Source organism: Somniosus microcephalus, chromosome 24, assembly GCF_052327205.1.
Source record: "Somniosus microcephalus isolate GS21.2 chromosome 24, FLI_Smic_1.0, whole genome shotgun sequence".
Lineage (NCBI taxonomy): Eukaryota > Metazoa > Chordata > Chondrichthyes > Squaliformes > Somniosidae > Somniosus > Somniosus microcephalus.
In genome coordinates this window covers 7,073,617-7,087,671 of record NC_141010.1, presented here as the reverse complement: position 1 = coordinate 7,087,671, position 14,055 = coordinate 7,073,617, and the positions used below count along the sequence as shown (strand labels likewise).

General features: G+C 47.5%; 1 protein-coding gene across 5 annotated transcripts in view; it reads right to left on the bottom strand.

Annotated features, from left to right (window-relative positions):
* LOC147101011 (uncharacterized) overlaps positions 1-14,055 on the bottom strand; it is a 49,452-nt gene that overhangs the window by 21,613 nt on the left and 13,784 nt on the right. For all 5 annotated transcript variants that reach the window (XM_085966170.1, XM_085966169.1, XM_085966168.1 and 2 more), the window contains 6 exons: positions 13,338-13,496; positions 10,881-11,030; positions 9,047-9,195; positions 7,595-7,664; positions 5,716-5,883; positions 4,362-4,577 (listed from right to left, as the gene is read on the bottom strand). In XM_085966170.1, coding sequence (XP_085822296.1) covers positions 4,362-4,577; positions 5,716-5,883; positions 7,595-7,664; positions 9,047-9,195; positions 10,881-11,030; positions 13,338-13,496 — 912 coding nt within the window. The remainder of the gene's footprint in view (positions 1-4,361; positions 4,578-5,715; positions 5,884-7,594; positions 7,665-9,046; positions 9,196-10,880; positions 11,031-13,337; positions 13,497-14,055) is intronic.

The following is a 14,055-nucleotide window of genomic DNA, read 5'->3' as shown; positions in this document are numbered from 1 at the left end:
TAAGGATTGTGGATGCATTGGTAATAATCTTCCAAAACTCCCTGGACTCAGCAAAGGTCCCGGCAGACTGGAAAACTGCTAATGTAACACCCTTATTTAAAAAGGGCAGCAGACAGAAGGCTGGAAACTATAGACCGGTTAGCCTAACATCTGTGGTAGGTAAAATTTTGGAGTCCATTGTTAAGGAGGCAGTAACAGGACATTTGGATAATCATAATTTAATAAGACAGTCAGCATGGTTTTATGAAGGGGAAGTCATGTTTGACAAATTTGCTGGAGTTCTTTGAGGAAGTAACATATAGGGTGGATAAAGGGGAACCAGTGGACGTAGTGTATTTAGACTTCCAAAAGGCATTTGACAAGGTGCCACACAAAAGATTATTGCTTAAGATAAAAAATCACAGGATTGGGGGTAATATTCTGGCATGGATAGAGGATTGGCTATCTAACAGAAGGCAGAGAGTTGGGATAAATGGTTCATTCTCAGACTGGCAATCAGTAACTAGTGGTGTTCCGCAGGGGTCAGTGCTGGGTCCCCAACTCTTTACAATCTATATTAACGATTTGGAGGAGGGGACCGAGTGTAACACATCAAAGTTTGCAGATGATACTAAGATGGGAGGGAAAGTAGTGAGTGAGGAGGACATAAAAAACCTGCAAGGGGACATAGACAGGCTAAGTAAGTGGGCAGAGATTTGGCAGATGGAATACAATACTGGAAAGTGTGAGGTTATGCACTTTGGCAGGAAAAATCGTAGAGCAAGTTATTATCTTAATGGCAAGAAACTTGAAAGTACTGAAGTACAAAGTGATCTGGGGGTCCTGGTGCACGAAACTCAAAAGGTTAGTATGCAGGTGCAGCAAGTGATTAAGAAGGCCAATGGAATGTTGGCTTTCATTGCTAGGGGGATAGAATATAAAAATAGGGAGGTATTGCTTCAGTTGTACAAGGTATTGGGGAGACCGCACCTGGAATACTGCATACAGTTTTGGTGTCCATACTTAAGAAAGGACATACTTGCTCTCGAGTCAGTACAAAGAAGGTTCACTCGATTAATCCCGGGGATGAGGGGATGGACATATGAGGGGAGGTTGAGTAGATTGGGACTCTACTCATTGGAGTTCAGAAGAATGAGAGGCGATCTTATTGAAACATATAAGGTTATGAAGGGGTTGGATCGGGTGGATGCAGGGAGGATGTTCCAGATGATGGGTGAAACTAGAACTAGGGGGCATAATCTTAGAATAAGGGGCTGCTCTTTCAAAACTGAGATGAGGAGGAACTACTTCACTCAGAGGGTGGTAGGTCCATGGAATATGCTGCCCCAAAAAGCTGTAGAAGCTACATCATTACATAAATTTAAAACAGAAATAGACAGTTTCCTAGAAGAAAAGGGAATTAAGGGTTACGGGGAGCGGGCAGGAATTTGGACATGAGACTAGGTTCGGATCGGTCATGGCCCTGTGGGTAGTGGAGCGGGCCCAGGGGCCGTGTAGCCTGATCCTGATCCTGCTGCTATTTCGTGTGTCTAATTCTGTTAGATTCAGGAGATGGTTCTGTGATAGTGGATTGGCGGTTAGGATCAGATCAGCCATGATCTTATTGAATGGCGGAGCAGGCTCGAGGGGCCGATTGGCCTACTCCTGCTCCTATTTCTTATGTTCTTATGTTCTAATAACACAGGCAATGCATAATTCCATCCTTATTTGCGACTATACTATGTGAAGTCAGTCTTAACCAATCAGAATTCTTAAAAATAGACCACTCAGGTGACAGAGTCACACACACACACTGTACTGTAGACCAATAAAAGTTCAAAATAATTCATCATTGGAAACCTGTCTTAACGAGGCTTCATTCCCAAAGGCGCCGGAGGCCATCGACTCAACACAAAGCAGATTCTGATCTATATGTAAATAATATTCAGTAACGCCCTGCGAGAAAAGTCTCAAATGATCACGCAGCAAGACAAGGATCTGTGCTGGAGACACAATTCTACTGCGTACACTGACTCACACAGAGAAAAGAAATGAATGACTCCATCATGTGGTTTATCGGCACATAGGTCACTCACCAGACAGAGACTCATCCTATAAAATCAGCCACGCTCAGTGTTATTTCAGTCATACAATCTATACACAGTTTAGAAATATATATTACATGTGTAATCTGAACCGATGAAGCGTGAGAAGTCTTTAAATTGCGCGCTTTATTATTATTAATAAAAGACCAGCTAATTCTAGTTCAGTGACAGCACCGTCGACAGTAGTGTTTCTGTGACTCCGTCAGTAAAGGCACTGTCGCAAGGTTAGGACAAGATGATTAATTAACTTGCCGAACTGGATTAGCTGATTAGAGGAGGAAGTTTATATCTCTGGTGGGTACATGCTATCGTGAGACTTGTACTTCACACCAGACGACCTCTCTCTTCTATTTAATCTGCGCTCGTTGCTCCCCATAGCTTTCGTCTCTTGTTCCTCCCGGGGCCCATGGAACCTTACACCCTCTTTCCCCCTTCCTGCATTCTCGTGATATTGAAATGGAGACTCTCAAACTCCTAACTTCCCTCAGGCCTCACTCCCTCCTATAATCTACATGGCAGGTAACCACTACTTTTCCCCAATTTATCTGGTCTCCTCTCTAGCTCAGTTGAACTTTAGTGGTGTCTTGCATTGTGACCGTTGACCCTTCCCCTAAGTTTCACAATTTATAAAAACGATCCTCGCATGTACAGGCTCCAGCACAGGCTCAATGGGCCACAGCACAGGTTCAATGGGCCACAGCACAGGCTCAATGGGCCACAGCACAGGCTCAATGGGCCACAGCACAGGCTCAATGGGCCAAACGGCCTCCTTCTGTGCGGTCTCATTCTCTGTTTCTCTGAGCGTTTCCAGCATTTTCTGTTGTTATTTCAGATTTCCAGCATCCGCAGTATTTTGCTATCTTATCTAATTATTGTTTGTTATCTCCTACTCGGATTGTCATTCAGTGTTAAGATTAAGGTGTACAACTTGCACCTTTCCTTCCCCCTTAACTTGTTAACATTTCAAATTCTTGATTAACTCTATGACACGCTGAACAGTCTACAGAAGAAGTGGGCTTGATTGTCTAAATAGACATTTTATCACATCCCAATATCTTATATTCTAATACCACTCCATTAGTCTGTTTATTGGAACACTTCGGAGCAAATTCATTCTCTTGATGTGAGGGTCATGAGACAGGAGCATAGGGCTTGATGTCATAGCCTCAATTCTCTGACCCATGCTCTGTGCTAGTGAGAGGCATTAGCCGTGGCTCAGTGGGCAGCACCCTCGCCTCGGAGTCAGAAGGTTGTGGGTTCAAGTCCCCACTCCAGAGACTTGAGCACAAAAATCTAGGCCGACACTCCCAGTGCAGTACTGAGGGAGTGCAGCACTGTCGGAGGTGCCGTCTTTCGGATGAGACGTTAAACCGAGACCCCATCTGCGCCCTCAGGTGGAGGTAAAAGATCCCACGGCACTATTTCGAAGAAGAGCTGGGGAATTATCCCCAGTGTCCTGGGGTCAATATTTATCCCTCAACCAACATCACTGAAACAGATTATCTGGTCATTATCACGTTGCGGTTTGTGGGAGCTTGCTGTGTGCACATTGGCTGCTGTGCTTACTACATTACAACAGTGACCACACTGCAAAAAGTACTTTGTTGGCTGTGATGTGCTTTGGGATGTCCCAAGGCCATAAAAGACATTACATAAATGCAAGCTCTTTGTTGGGATCATATCCTCACTGTGGAGCTCATATCAAAAACTACAGCCTCGAAGTGGTATTTTAGTGGAACTGTTAAAGCCACGTAAACTAAACAGGTTAACACCCAAATTAAAATAACAAACGCACGTTGTATGAAGGTACAATGCATTTTCCCTACCATCTACAAACTTCTTACCCAACCTCACCACCCCACCTTCCAGGGCAGCCAGTTGAAGGCGGAAAGACTTCCTCTCCTTCTCTCAAGCTGAAGACCGAGTGTGTAGAGTCAACAAAGAGCAGATTCCGAACCCGGGTTGAAAAATCCGAACATCTAAAATTGAAATTACCGACCGATGCCACTTCCAGCCAATGTGGAAACCTGAACTCTGGAATTCCCTCCCTAAACCTCTCCGCCGCTCTCTCCTCCTTTAAAAGATGCTCCTTAAAACCCACCTCTTTGACCAAGCTTTTGGTCACCTGTCCCACTATCTCATGCGGCTTAGTGCCAACTTTTATTTGAGAACGCTCCCGTGAAGCACCTTGGGGACGTTTTTAAACGAGGTTAAAGGCGCTGTAAAAATGCAAGTTGTTGTTGAATATTTTTTAAATGATTTCCTGGCTGCGGTTACCTCACTCTTTGAAAAGATTTGGTCGATCTTTTGGAATTTGTTTTTCCAGTGCTGAATGTCTTGGTGAGCGTCGTGGAGATTGGCGTCACTCTTCTCCCGGTCGGCCTCCGCGGCCCTCAGTTCCGCAGCGGACTGGATCTGCCGCTGCTGGGCCAGCTGCAACTGCTCTTCGGTCCCCTTCAGGCGCTGGCGGAGATTCTCTACCTGCTCCTGGAGCTGTTGGTATAAACCACAGCCAGACACATATTACGGCAATTAAAAAAAAATATATACATAGTACAGGTTGAGCATCCAAAATCCGGAACCCGGGATGTTCCGGACTCCGGAACGATTGGTGGCAGGGTCGTCCGGAATCCGCAAAATGTTCCGGAATCCGGACACCCTGTCAAACTGCAACCTGGGCCCAGGCATTTCCGGACTTTGGAATGTGTTTCTGATGTCCGAAGTCCGGAAACGCCCAAGCCCAGGACGCGCTATTTCCGGACATCAGAATCACGTTCCGAAGTCCGGAATAACACGCAAACCGGCTTGGCCTCGGTCCCGAGGTTGGCGGATTCAGGATGCCCAGCCTGTACTGCAATGACACAGCACAGAAGGAGGCCATTCGGCCCATCATGCCTGTGCCGGCTCTTTGAACGAGCTCTCCAATTAGTCCTACTTCCCTGCTCTTTCCCCAGAGGCATGTGAATTTTTCCTTTTCAAGTATTTATCCAATCCCCCTTTGAAAGTTACTATTGAATTTTGTTCCACCGCCCTTTCAGTCAGCGCATTCCAGATCACAACAACTCGCTGTGTAAAAAAAAAAAAGACTTCTCATCTCTCCCCTCTGGTTCTTTTGCCAATCATCTTAAATCTGTGTCCTCTGGTTACCGACCCTCCTGCCAGTGGTAAAAGGTTTCAGTCCTTCTACTGTGCTGAGCCAAGCTTACCTCAGCTGGACGGCTACAATTCGTCTCAAGAGCCCCCAGACTTGACAAGAAGAGGGAAATAAAAAGTCACCTCGGGCTCCCACTCTAGCTCACTCCTCAGTGATCCCTGCTCGTGAACCGGCATCAGCCCAGGAACGGATCAGACTCAACTGTGACGCTCTCGATGGCAAAATAGCCTGCCCCACATTTACTGATTTGGCTCTCGTGTGAAGAATGATCAGGAAGGCGGAGGAGGAGGTGGGAGACCCAGGCCCTGTGGATCCATACCCCCGACAAACATCAGCACTTTGATTAGAGATGGGGAGATAACCATTTTGGGAGGGGGGGGGGCGGGGGCCGGGAAATAAATAAATGTAAAAGAAGCGCTGAAGCAAAGACACTGAGGGGTTGGACTTTGGGGGGGTGGGGGTTGGACTCGATGGTACCTGTCCTTTATTTGAGTTCGACGCCTTCAGCTTTTCGTAATCGCTCAGGCCACGGCGCAAGTGGCAAATCTCAACCGTTTGATTCTGCAGCTGAACCTCCACTTCGGCCATTTTCTTCAGACGCTCCTTTAACTTTTCGTTTTCTTTTTTCTGGGTGTCGAAGTCAAACTGGGAAGCAAAAAAATTAAAAAATCACATTTATTTAGCAGGAGCAAAATACTGACTGCACAATGAGGCTCCTTAGTCAATTCCTCCTCTTCTCATTGGGAAGAGTCGGCTCCCTGCTGGCTAAGGTTGTACAGGCGCTTAGCGGCGCCGACTCGGAGGGTCCCAGGTGCGAACCGTCGGCTGTGCTGCGTTCTCAGATCTCAGCTGGAGCGGTGCTTTCAGTTACAATTTGGCGCGATTGGGCAACAAAGGGAAAATTCAATGGGGTCCCCACCAATGTTCCCGCTAAGCCGCGCAGTCACCCGCAAGGTCCGGCGCAGGCCCCTCGGCCGCTGTTATGCGGTAGATACTGCGCAGGCGCAAGAATTTGAATGGGCCGCGTGCGGGGGAAAGGCGGGCCACGCAGGGGGCTGCGCGCTGGGGGAAGGCGGGCCGCGCGCTGGGGGAAGGCGAGCCGTGCAGGGGGCCACGCGCTGGGGGAAGGCGGGCCACGCAGGTGGTCGTGCGCTGGGGGGGGGGGGGGGGGAAGGCGGGCCGTGCAGGGGGGCCGCGCGCTGGGGGAAGGCGGGCCGTGCGGGGGGCCGCGTGCTGGGGGAAGGCGGGCCGTGCAGGGGGCCGCGCGGCTTACGGGGGACGTGGGTCCCCATTCCAGAATTCCATCCAGAGACCCCTCTGCAAGAGCACTTGGGCAGGCATCAGGTGAGAGTGGGGGATCAGGGTTATCGGTCATCCCGTCACAGCTGAATAGCTTGCTTGCTGCTCACTGGTGAAGAGTCACATGTGCTGAGTGACCATTTGTTGAGGTATTAGGCTTATATTCGCTAGAGTTTAGAAGAATGAGAGGGGATCTCATTGAAACTTATAAAATTCTAACAGGACTAGACAGACTAGATGCAGGAAGGATGTTCCCGATGGCGGGGGAGTCCAGAACCAGGGGTCACAGTCTAAGGATAAGGGGTAAGCCATTTAGGACTGAGATGAGGAGGAATTTCTTCACCCAGAGAGAGAGTGGTGAACCTGTGGAATTCTCTACCACACAAGGCAGTTGAGGCCAATTCATTAAATATATTCAAGAAGGAGTTGGATATATTTCTTAAGGCTAAAGGGATCAAGGGATATGGGGAGAAAGCAGGGACAAGGTACAGAGTTTGGATGATCAGCCATGATCTCATTAATGGAGGGACAGGCTCGAGGGGCCGAATGGCCTACTCCTGCTCCTATCTTCTATGTTTTTATGTACCCCAGGACAGGTGTGCTTGTGGGGCTGTACTCAGGCAAAGAGTTAATGCTTTCAGAGGAGGGGGACGAGAGGAGAATCGGTAACTCCATGGTAAAGTACCATCACATATAGGGACAATCACAACACGAAGGGTCCATCAGGAAAAGCAATGTTACCATTTTGCTTGTTTTATAGATATCTTCATTTGCAAGGCTGACCCTTTGCCAATCTTCTAGGTCGGTGCAAGGGCAGAATTCCCATTTTTACCTGGAGCCGATGGAAGGAAACCTTAAACGAGAGATCCCACTCTTGTGAAGGGGGAGGTCCCAGCTGAAGGTACCACCACCCATCCGGTCTCCGGTTTGTTGCTACAGAGTAACCTGTGACCAAGCTTACCCATGGAGCTACAATCCCATCAAGCGTTGCCACAAATTCCCCCCACACTCAGAAGGAAGTCAACACGAGCCCTTTCCCCAGCTGAAATCACCTTACCTGAACTAGTTCGAGGTTGTCCTGCACAATTCTTAACTCGCTCGCAATCTGCTTCTTTGTATCAGACAGACTGCAAGCCAAAATACAAGAGGCATGTGGAAGAGTCAGAAATAAATGTTTCTACATTTAAAATTTCTTTAAAAAAGTAAAATATTCGCTCATCTCGGACGAACTGAATACATCCAAGCAGGTGAAAAGCTGATGTAATGAGCTGTCGTTGTGTGAAAATTGAGGATTCACACTTATCCCACTTTGGGACAGTTCTGCTTGCATGAAATTCAACTGAACCAAAAGGCTGGGGGCGGAGTCACACAGCCTGCACCTTCCAGCATTTACTGGGCTGTAGGAAGTGCTCTGGGTTTGTAGAAGTTACAATATTTATTCCAAGGTAGGTTACCTGTTTTCTTAAGCAAAATACTGCGGATGCTGGAAATCTGAAATAAACAGAGAAAATGCTGGAAATACTCAGCCGGTCAGGCAGCTTCTGTGGAGAGAGAAACAGAGTTAACGTTTCAGGTCATGTCATCAGACAAGGGGTCATCGACCTGAAACGTTAACTCTGTTTCTCTCTCCACAGATGCTGCCTGACCGGCTGAGTATTTCCAGCATTTTCTCTGTTTTTATACCTGTTTTCTTATCCAGGCCCACACTGCTGGAATGGCAGGCACAGTGTGCGCAGCGCTCTCCCGTAATCCTTTGGACAGCTTCTGGGCGACGTTAATTACTGCATTGGTTGCTTAATCAATTTCCCATCCCGATTGGCACAGTATCCCCCCCCCCCCCCACTTGGTGTAACTCAAATAAAGAACAGAGCAAAAAGAGGAAGAAAAAAATCCAATCTCATTTAAACCAGTGTTTCAATGATTAGCAACCACTGGCACTGGGCTCCTCTTCCGGACAAGATGGACATCTTATGAAACATTGCTGGGCGCAAGGTGTACACAAGGTGCAACTATGCACCAACCTTACCGCAAGTGTCAGCTGTGGCTCAGTAGGCAGCACTCTCACCTCGGAGTCAGGAGGTTGCGGGTTCAAGTTCCACTCCAGGGACCCGAGCATAAAATCCAGACCGACACTCCCAGTGCAGTGCCGAGGGAGCGCCGCACTGTTCGGATGAGATATTAAAATGGAGGCTCCGTCTGCCCGCTCAGGTGGAAGTAAAGAGCAGGGGTAAGCCCCCCCCATATCCACCCACACCCGCGGCCCCCCCCTCCGCCCACACCCGTGCCCCCCGCACCCCACCCCAAACCCGGTGTCCTGGCCAATATTTATGCCTCAACCAACAATCACTAAAACAGATTATCTGTTCATTTATCTCATTTTTGCTTGGGATCCTCTTGTGCGCAAATTGGCTGCTGCGCTTCCTACATTACAACACTTCAAAAGCACTTCATTTGGCTGTCCCGAGGCCGAGAAAGGCGCTATAGAAATGCAAGTTCTGTCTTCCGTTACCTTGTCAACTCAGTCTCCTTTGTGCTGATCTCCATTTTGAGGGTCTCTGTTTCCTGCTGGAGTTGTTTCACTTTATCTGCAGCTTTCTCATATTTCTGTTTGGACAGCTCGACAGAGGCCCGTGCTGACTCCACCTTTGCCCACAAGTCCTTAAAAGGAGGAAAAGAAAACAGATCTAATAAAGCGATGTTAAAATTCAGCCCGACACGGATAGCTGCACGGCACGACGGCGCGCCGAGCTATACAAACAGCGACAACATTCCCAGGACAACGGAGGAAGTAGGGATGGTGAGGAGCCCAAAGGCACGATTGCAGAAATGGGCTTTTAAAGGCAACTTTAAACATAGAAACATAGAAGATAGGAGCAGGAGTAGGCCATTCGGCCCCTCGAGCCTGCTCCACCATTCAATGAGATCATGGCTGATCATCCAAATTCAGTACCCTGTCCCTGCCTTCTCCCCATATCCCTTGATCCCTTTAGCCTCAAGAAATATATCTAACTCCTTCTTGAATATATTTAATGAATTGGCCTCAACTGCCTTCTGTGGTAGAGAATTCCACAGGTTCACCACTCTCTGGGTGAAGAAATTCCTCCTCATCTCAGTCCTAAATGGCCTACCCCTTATCCTTAGACTGTGACCCCTGGTTCTGGACTCCCCCGCCATCGGGAACATCCTTCCAGCATCTAGTCTGTCTAGTCCTGTTAGAATTTTATAAGTTTCAATGAGATCCCCTCTCATTCTTCTAAACTCCAGCGAGTACAAGCCCAATCGACCCAATCTCTCTTCATACATCATTCCTGCCATCCCAGGTATGTCTGGTGAATCTTCGCTGCACTCCCTCCATGGCAAGAACATCCTTCCTCAGATAAGGGAGGGGGGAGAGCGCAAGTGAGGCAAAGGTGACTTTGGGTGAGAACTTCAGAGACGGAGTGCAGCAGCTGAAAGACCCGCCTGTGATGGTGGAGCTGGGAAAACAGCAGCCTGAAGTCAGAGGACTGGAGGGCGCAGACTTGGACACATGGCTGAAGAAGTTTGCTCAGGTCGGGTGAAGCAAGGCCATGCAGGGATTTGAAAATGAGAACGGAGATCTTGAAATCGACTTGAAGGGACGGCGTGTGTGGGAGCGGACCTGGGCAGCAGAGGTTCTGGTTTTAGCTGCAGAAATATAGCCAAAACATTTGTGTGATCAAAAACATCTCAAATATGCTCTTGGACTAATTACACACCTGTGAAAGTTTTCCTATTTAAATGCGTCAGCTGTGGCTCAGTGGGCAGCACTCTCGCCTCCGAGTCAGAAGGTTGTGGGTTCAAGTCCCCACCCCAGAGACTTGAGCTCAAATATCTAGGCTGACACTCCCAGTGCAGCGCCATGACATTAATCCGAGGCCTCATCGACCCTCAGGTGTCCTGAGGTTGTGAGAGGCGCTACAGAAATGCAAGTCTTTCTTTCTTAAACACAAGTTGCTGATGTTTGTTGGGCTCGACCCCAGCAAGGGTCAACAGGTTCAGGAAACAGGAGAAAATTGCAGGGGGGGGGGGGGGGGGGTTGGATAGGGAGCAGCGCAAACTCAAGTGGAACAAGAAGTGAGCCGGCAGAAGGCAGAAGCGAGCCTTTCCTTAGCCCCCTCATTGCTGTATGCACATAGGACCCCAGTGGACAGTTTCCGTTTCTCGTGCACCAGTGTGGTCTTGATGCTTTATTACTTAAAAGCGTATGGCAAATATTTTATACCAAGCTCGATGAACAAGCCTGTAGCCAGTTGAGAGTTTTTAGAGAGTCAGAAATCCCAAGTTTTATTTACAAACAGCACCAAACCACATTCTCCATTTACCTGGTTTTCCTTTTGTGTGTTTAAACACGTGGCCTCTTTTTCAGTCAATTCCATTCTAAGCTGTTCCGTCTTTTCACTCTGCGCTTTCATTTTCACCTCGGTGTCCACCTTCTGCTCCAACATTTGTTTTTCCAATGCCATCATGTCTTTCTGTTGGGTACAAGTAACAAGAGGGGGGGAAACAAAATGATCATTCCAACACTGAGAGTTGCATATTGGGCCAATAACAAGGGACCAACAGCAAAACATGCTGGAAATATACAGCAAAGCCCATCAGCATCCGTGAAGAGACAAGATAGGTTGGGGTGTATAGATCGCATCAGAACTCTTCTTACAAAAGATCCAAACCCAAAACATTAGCCCGCCTTTTCTCAGAAGTTGGTGGGCACGCACTTTGCATTTTTATTTCTGATTTCCATTAAAAAAAACACAGTATCTGCCTGTACACTAGGGGGAGGTGTCTAAAACATTCTGGTTTGATCCCAAGGACGCACTTCGCAGGGAGGAGAGCTCATTGGGAAAATAAAAATTATTTTTTTTAATCGTTCATGGGATGCGGGCGTCGTGGCAAGGCCAGCATTTATTGCCCATCCCTAATTGTCCTCGAGAAGGTGGTGGTGAGCTGCCTTCTTGAACCACTGCAGTCCGTGTGGTGAAGGTGCTCCCACAGTGCTGTTAGGGAGGGAGTTCCAGGACTTTGACCCAGTGATGATGAAGGAACGGCTGATATATTTCCAAGTCAGGATGGTGTGTGACTTGGAGGTGATGGTGTTCCCATCTAGGTGGTAGAGGTCACGGGTTTGGGAGGGGCTGTCGAAGAAGTTGAAGACTCACAACAGCTGCTCTTTAGGGGAAGCCTTTAGTCAAGCCTTACAAGATTTCGCAAAGATGATTGGTGTATTGTAGGCTTTTTTGGCTCATCAAGTTAGTGCTGGGGAATGGAAGACTTTTCCCCTTAATTCACACAGTGCACTCAGGTCAGGTATGGTACAAGTTAGATGTCGAGTTCCCTCTACATATTTTTAATTCATTCACGGAATGCGAGCATCGCTGGCAATGCCAGCATTTATTGCCCATCCCTAATTGTCTTAGGGCAGTTAAGAGTCAACCACATTGCTGTGGGTTGGGAGTCCTAAAGGTAATTAGTGAACCAGGTATTTACGACAATCTAGTAGTTTCATGGTCACCATTACTGATCCTAGCTTTTTATTCCAGATTTATTTAACTGAATTTAAATTTCCCACAATATGGTGGGATTTGAACATAACCACTAAGCAACCGCACCCGTTTCTTCCAGTGAGAGTTCTCACGTCTAGTAGCACACACTAGACACAAAGTACAGCTCCCATTACACTGTTCAACCTCAGAAAGCATGGTGTGCCAGTGTGACATGTCCACTTTCCTCATCAACCATTGTCATGGTTGAGTCTGGGGGTCAATTGAAAATTTCCAAACGGAGATCGATAGGTTTTTGTTGGGCGAGGGTATTAAGGTTTAGGGAACCAAGGCGGGTAGATGGCGTTAAGATACAGATCAGCCATGATCTAACTGAATGGAGGAACAGGCTCGAGGGGCTGAATGGCCTCCTCCTGTTCCTACGTCACGGTCTCTGAAAGAAACGGTCAGTTGAGTGCTCAAGTGTGCTGAATAATGAAGAGTTCAGTGCTGGGGACTTGAACTCGCTAGGAGTTGGATTGCAACGGTCCCAGACTCACTTCAGATACATAACTAGCACAATGCGAAGATTTTCAGCTTTTTTTTTAAATAAATGCTGCAGGCTTGGTCTTTGGAGGGTAGCCCAAGTGTGCTACTTGCCCATAATTACATTTGGTTGGTATAGCCAGTCTCTATGTGAATTAGTGCGGAGTAGATTACACTTGCACAGACCGGCAGTGGCCAGTGCTCATGGACAAAGTAGCCATGCTATGACATCATCTACATGTTGTGTCACGACATCAATACAGGGATCAATCTGCTATCAGAACAACCCGCTAACTGAGCCCCAGGAAGATTGCTGGCAGTCAGGAAGATCTGATTAAGAACATAAAGCTCCACCTGGCTACTGGCCTGCAAAAATCCAGTGAGTTCAGTCTGCAGTTGCCACCAGCTGCAAAAGGCCAACGTGAGCCAACAGCCCACGACACAATATAAAAGCAGCTTTATCGGTTTGGCCCGTGGTGCACTTTGGACCAGATTCTGGTGGCGAAGGGACAATATTCAAAGCAACTCGGCCTCCACAAGCCTCGGCGAAGGGATCCTGATTAAGCTTATAGCCAGACTAAACTTCGCACACCTTTGAGGAAAAGCCTTCGAAATGCAAATACATACCTTGTTTAAAATTCGTTCTTGGAAACTGAGCAACTCTTAGCATATTTCAGAGAAATTCTGACGCACAGGACACGACGACAGTGCCCAAGATGGGTGGCTGCACAGCCATTAGCAGAGTTTTTAATGTACCTTATTCATCTCCAGTGCTCCAGAATGTCCTTCCTTGTCTTGTTCTGCCTGTGTTTCAAGCTCTTCAACCTTTTTCTTTAGGGCTGTGTTTTCCGCCATTAGTCTCAGATTGTTGGCCGTCAACTCATCTTTCTCTTTTTCCGATTCTTCAAGTTTGTCCTATTTCAGGAAAACACGAGACATGCTTGGATCACTATGGGGCTTTCAGAAACACCCCACTATCTACATAAGAACATAATTAGGAGCAGGAGTAGGAAAATCTAGATAAATTACATCGACTGCATTACCATTGTCTACTCTCTCTGTTGCCTCTTCAAAAAATTCAATGAGGTTGGTCAAGCAAGACTTTCCCCTTTTGAAATCCACGCTGACTATTCATTACTATGCTTTTGGTTTCTAGATGTTCTTCTATTTTCTCCTTTAGGAGGGATTCCATTATTTTTCCTACTACCTCTTGAGCATCCCCGATTTCCATCGCTCCACCATTGGCGGCCGTGCCTTCAGCTGCCAAGGCCCTAAGCTCCGGAATTCCCTCCCTAAACCTCTCCGTCTCTCTCTCCTCCTTTAAGACGCTCCTTAAAACCTACCTCTTTAATGACAGAGCTTTTGGTCACCTACCCTAATATCTCCTTATGTGGCTCGGTGTCAAATTTGGTTTTTTGATAACACTCCTGTGAAGCCTCTTTGGATGTTTTACTACGTTAAAGGTGTTACATAA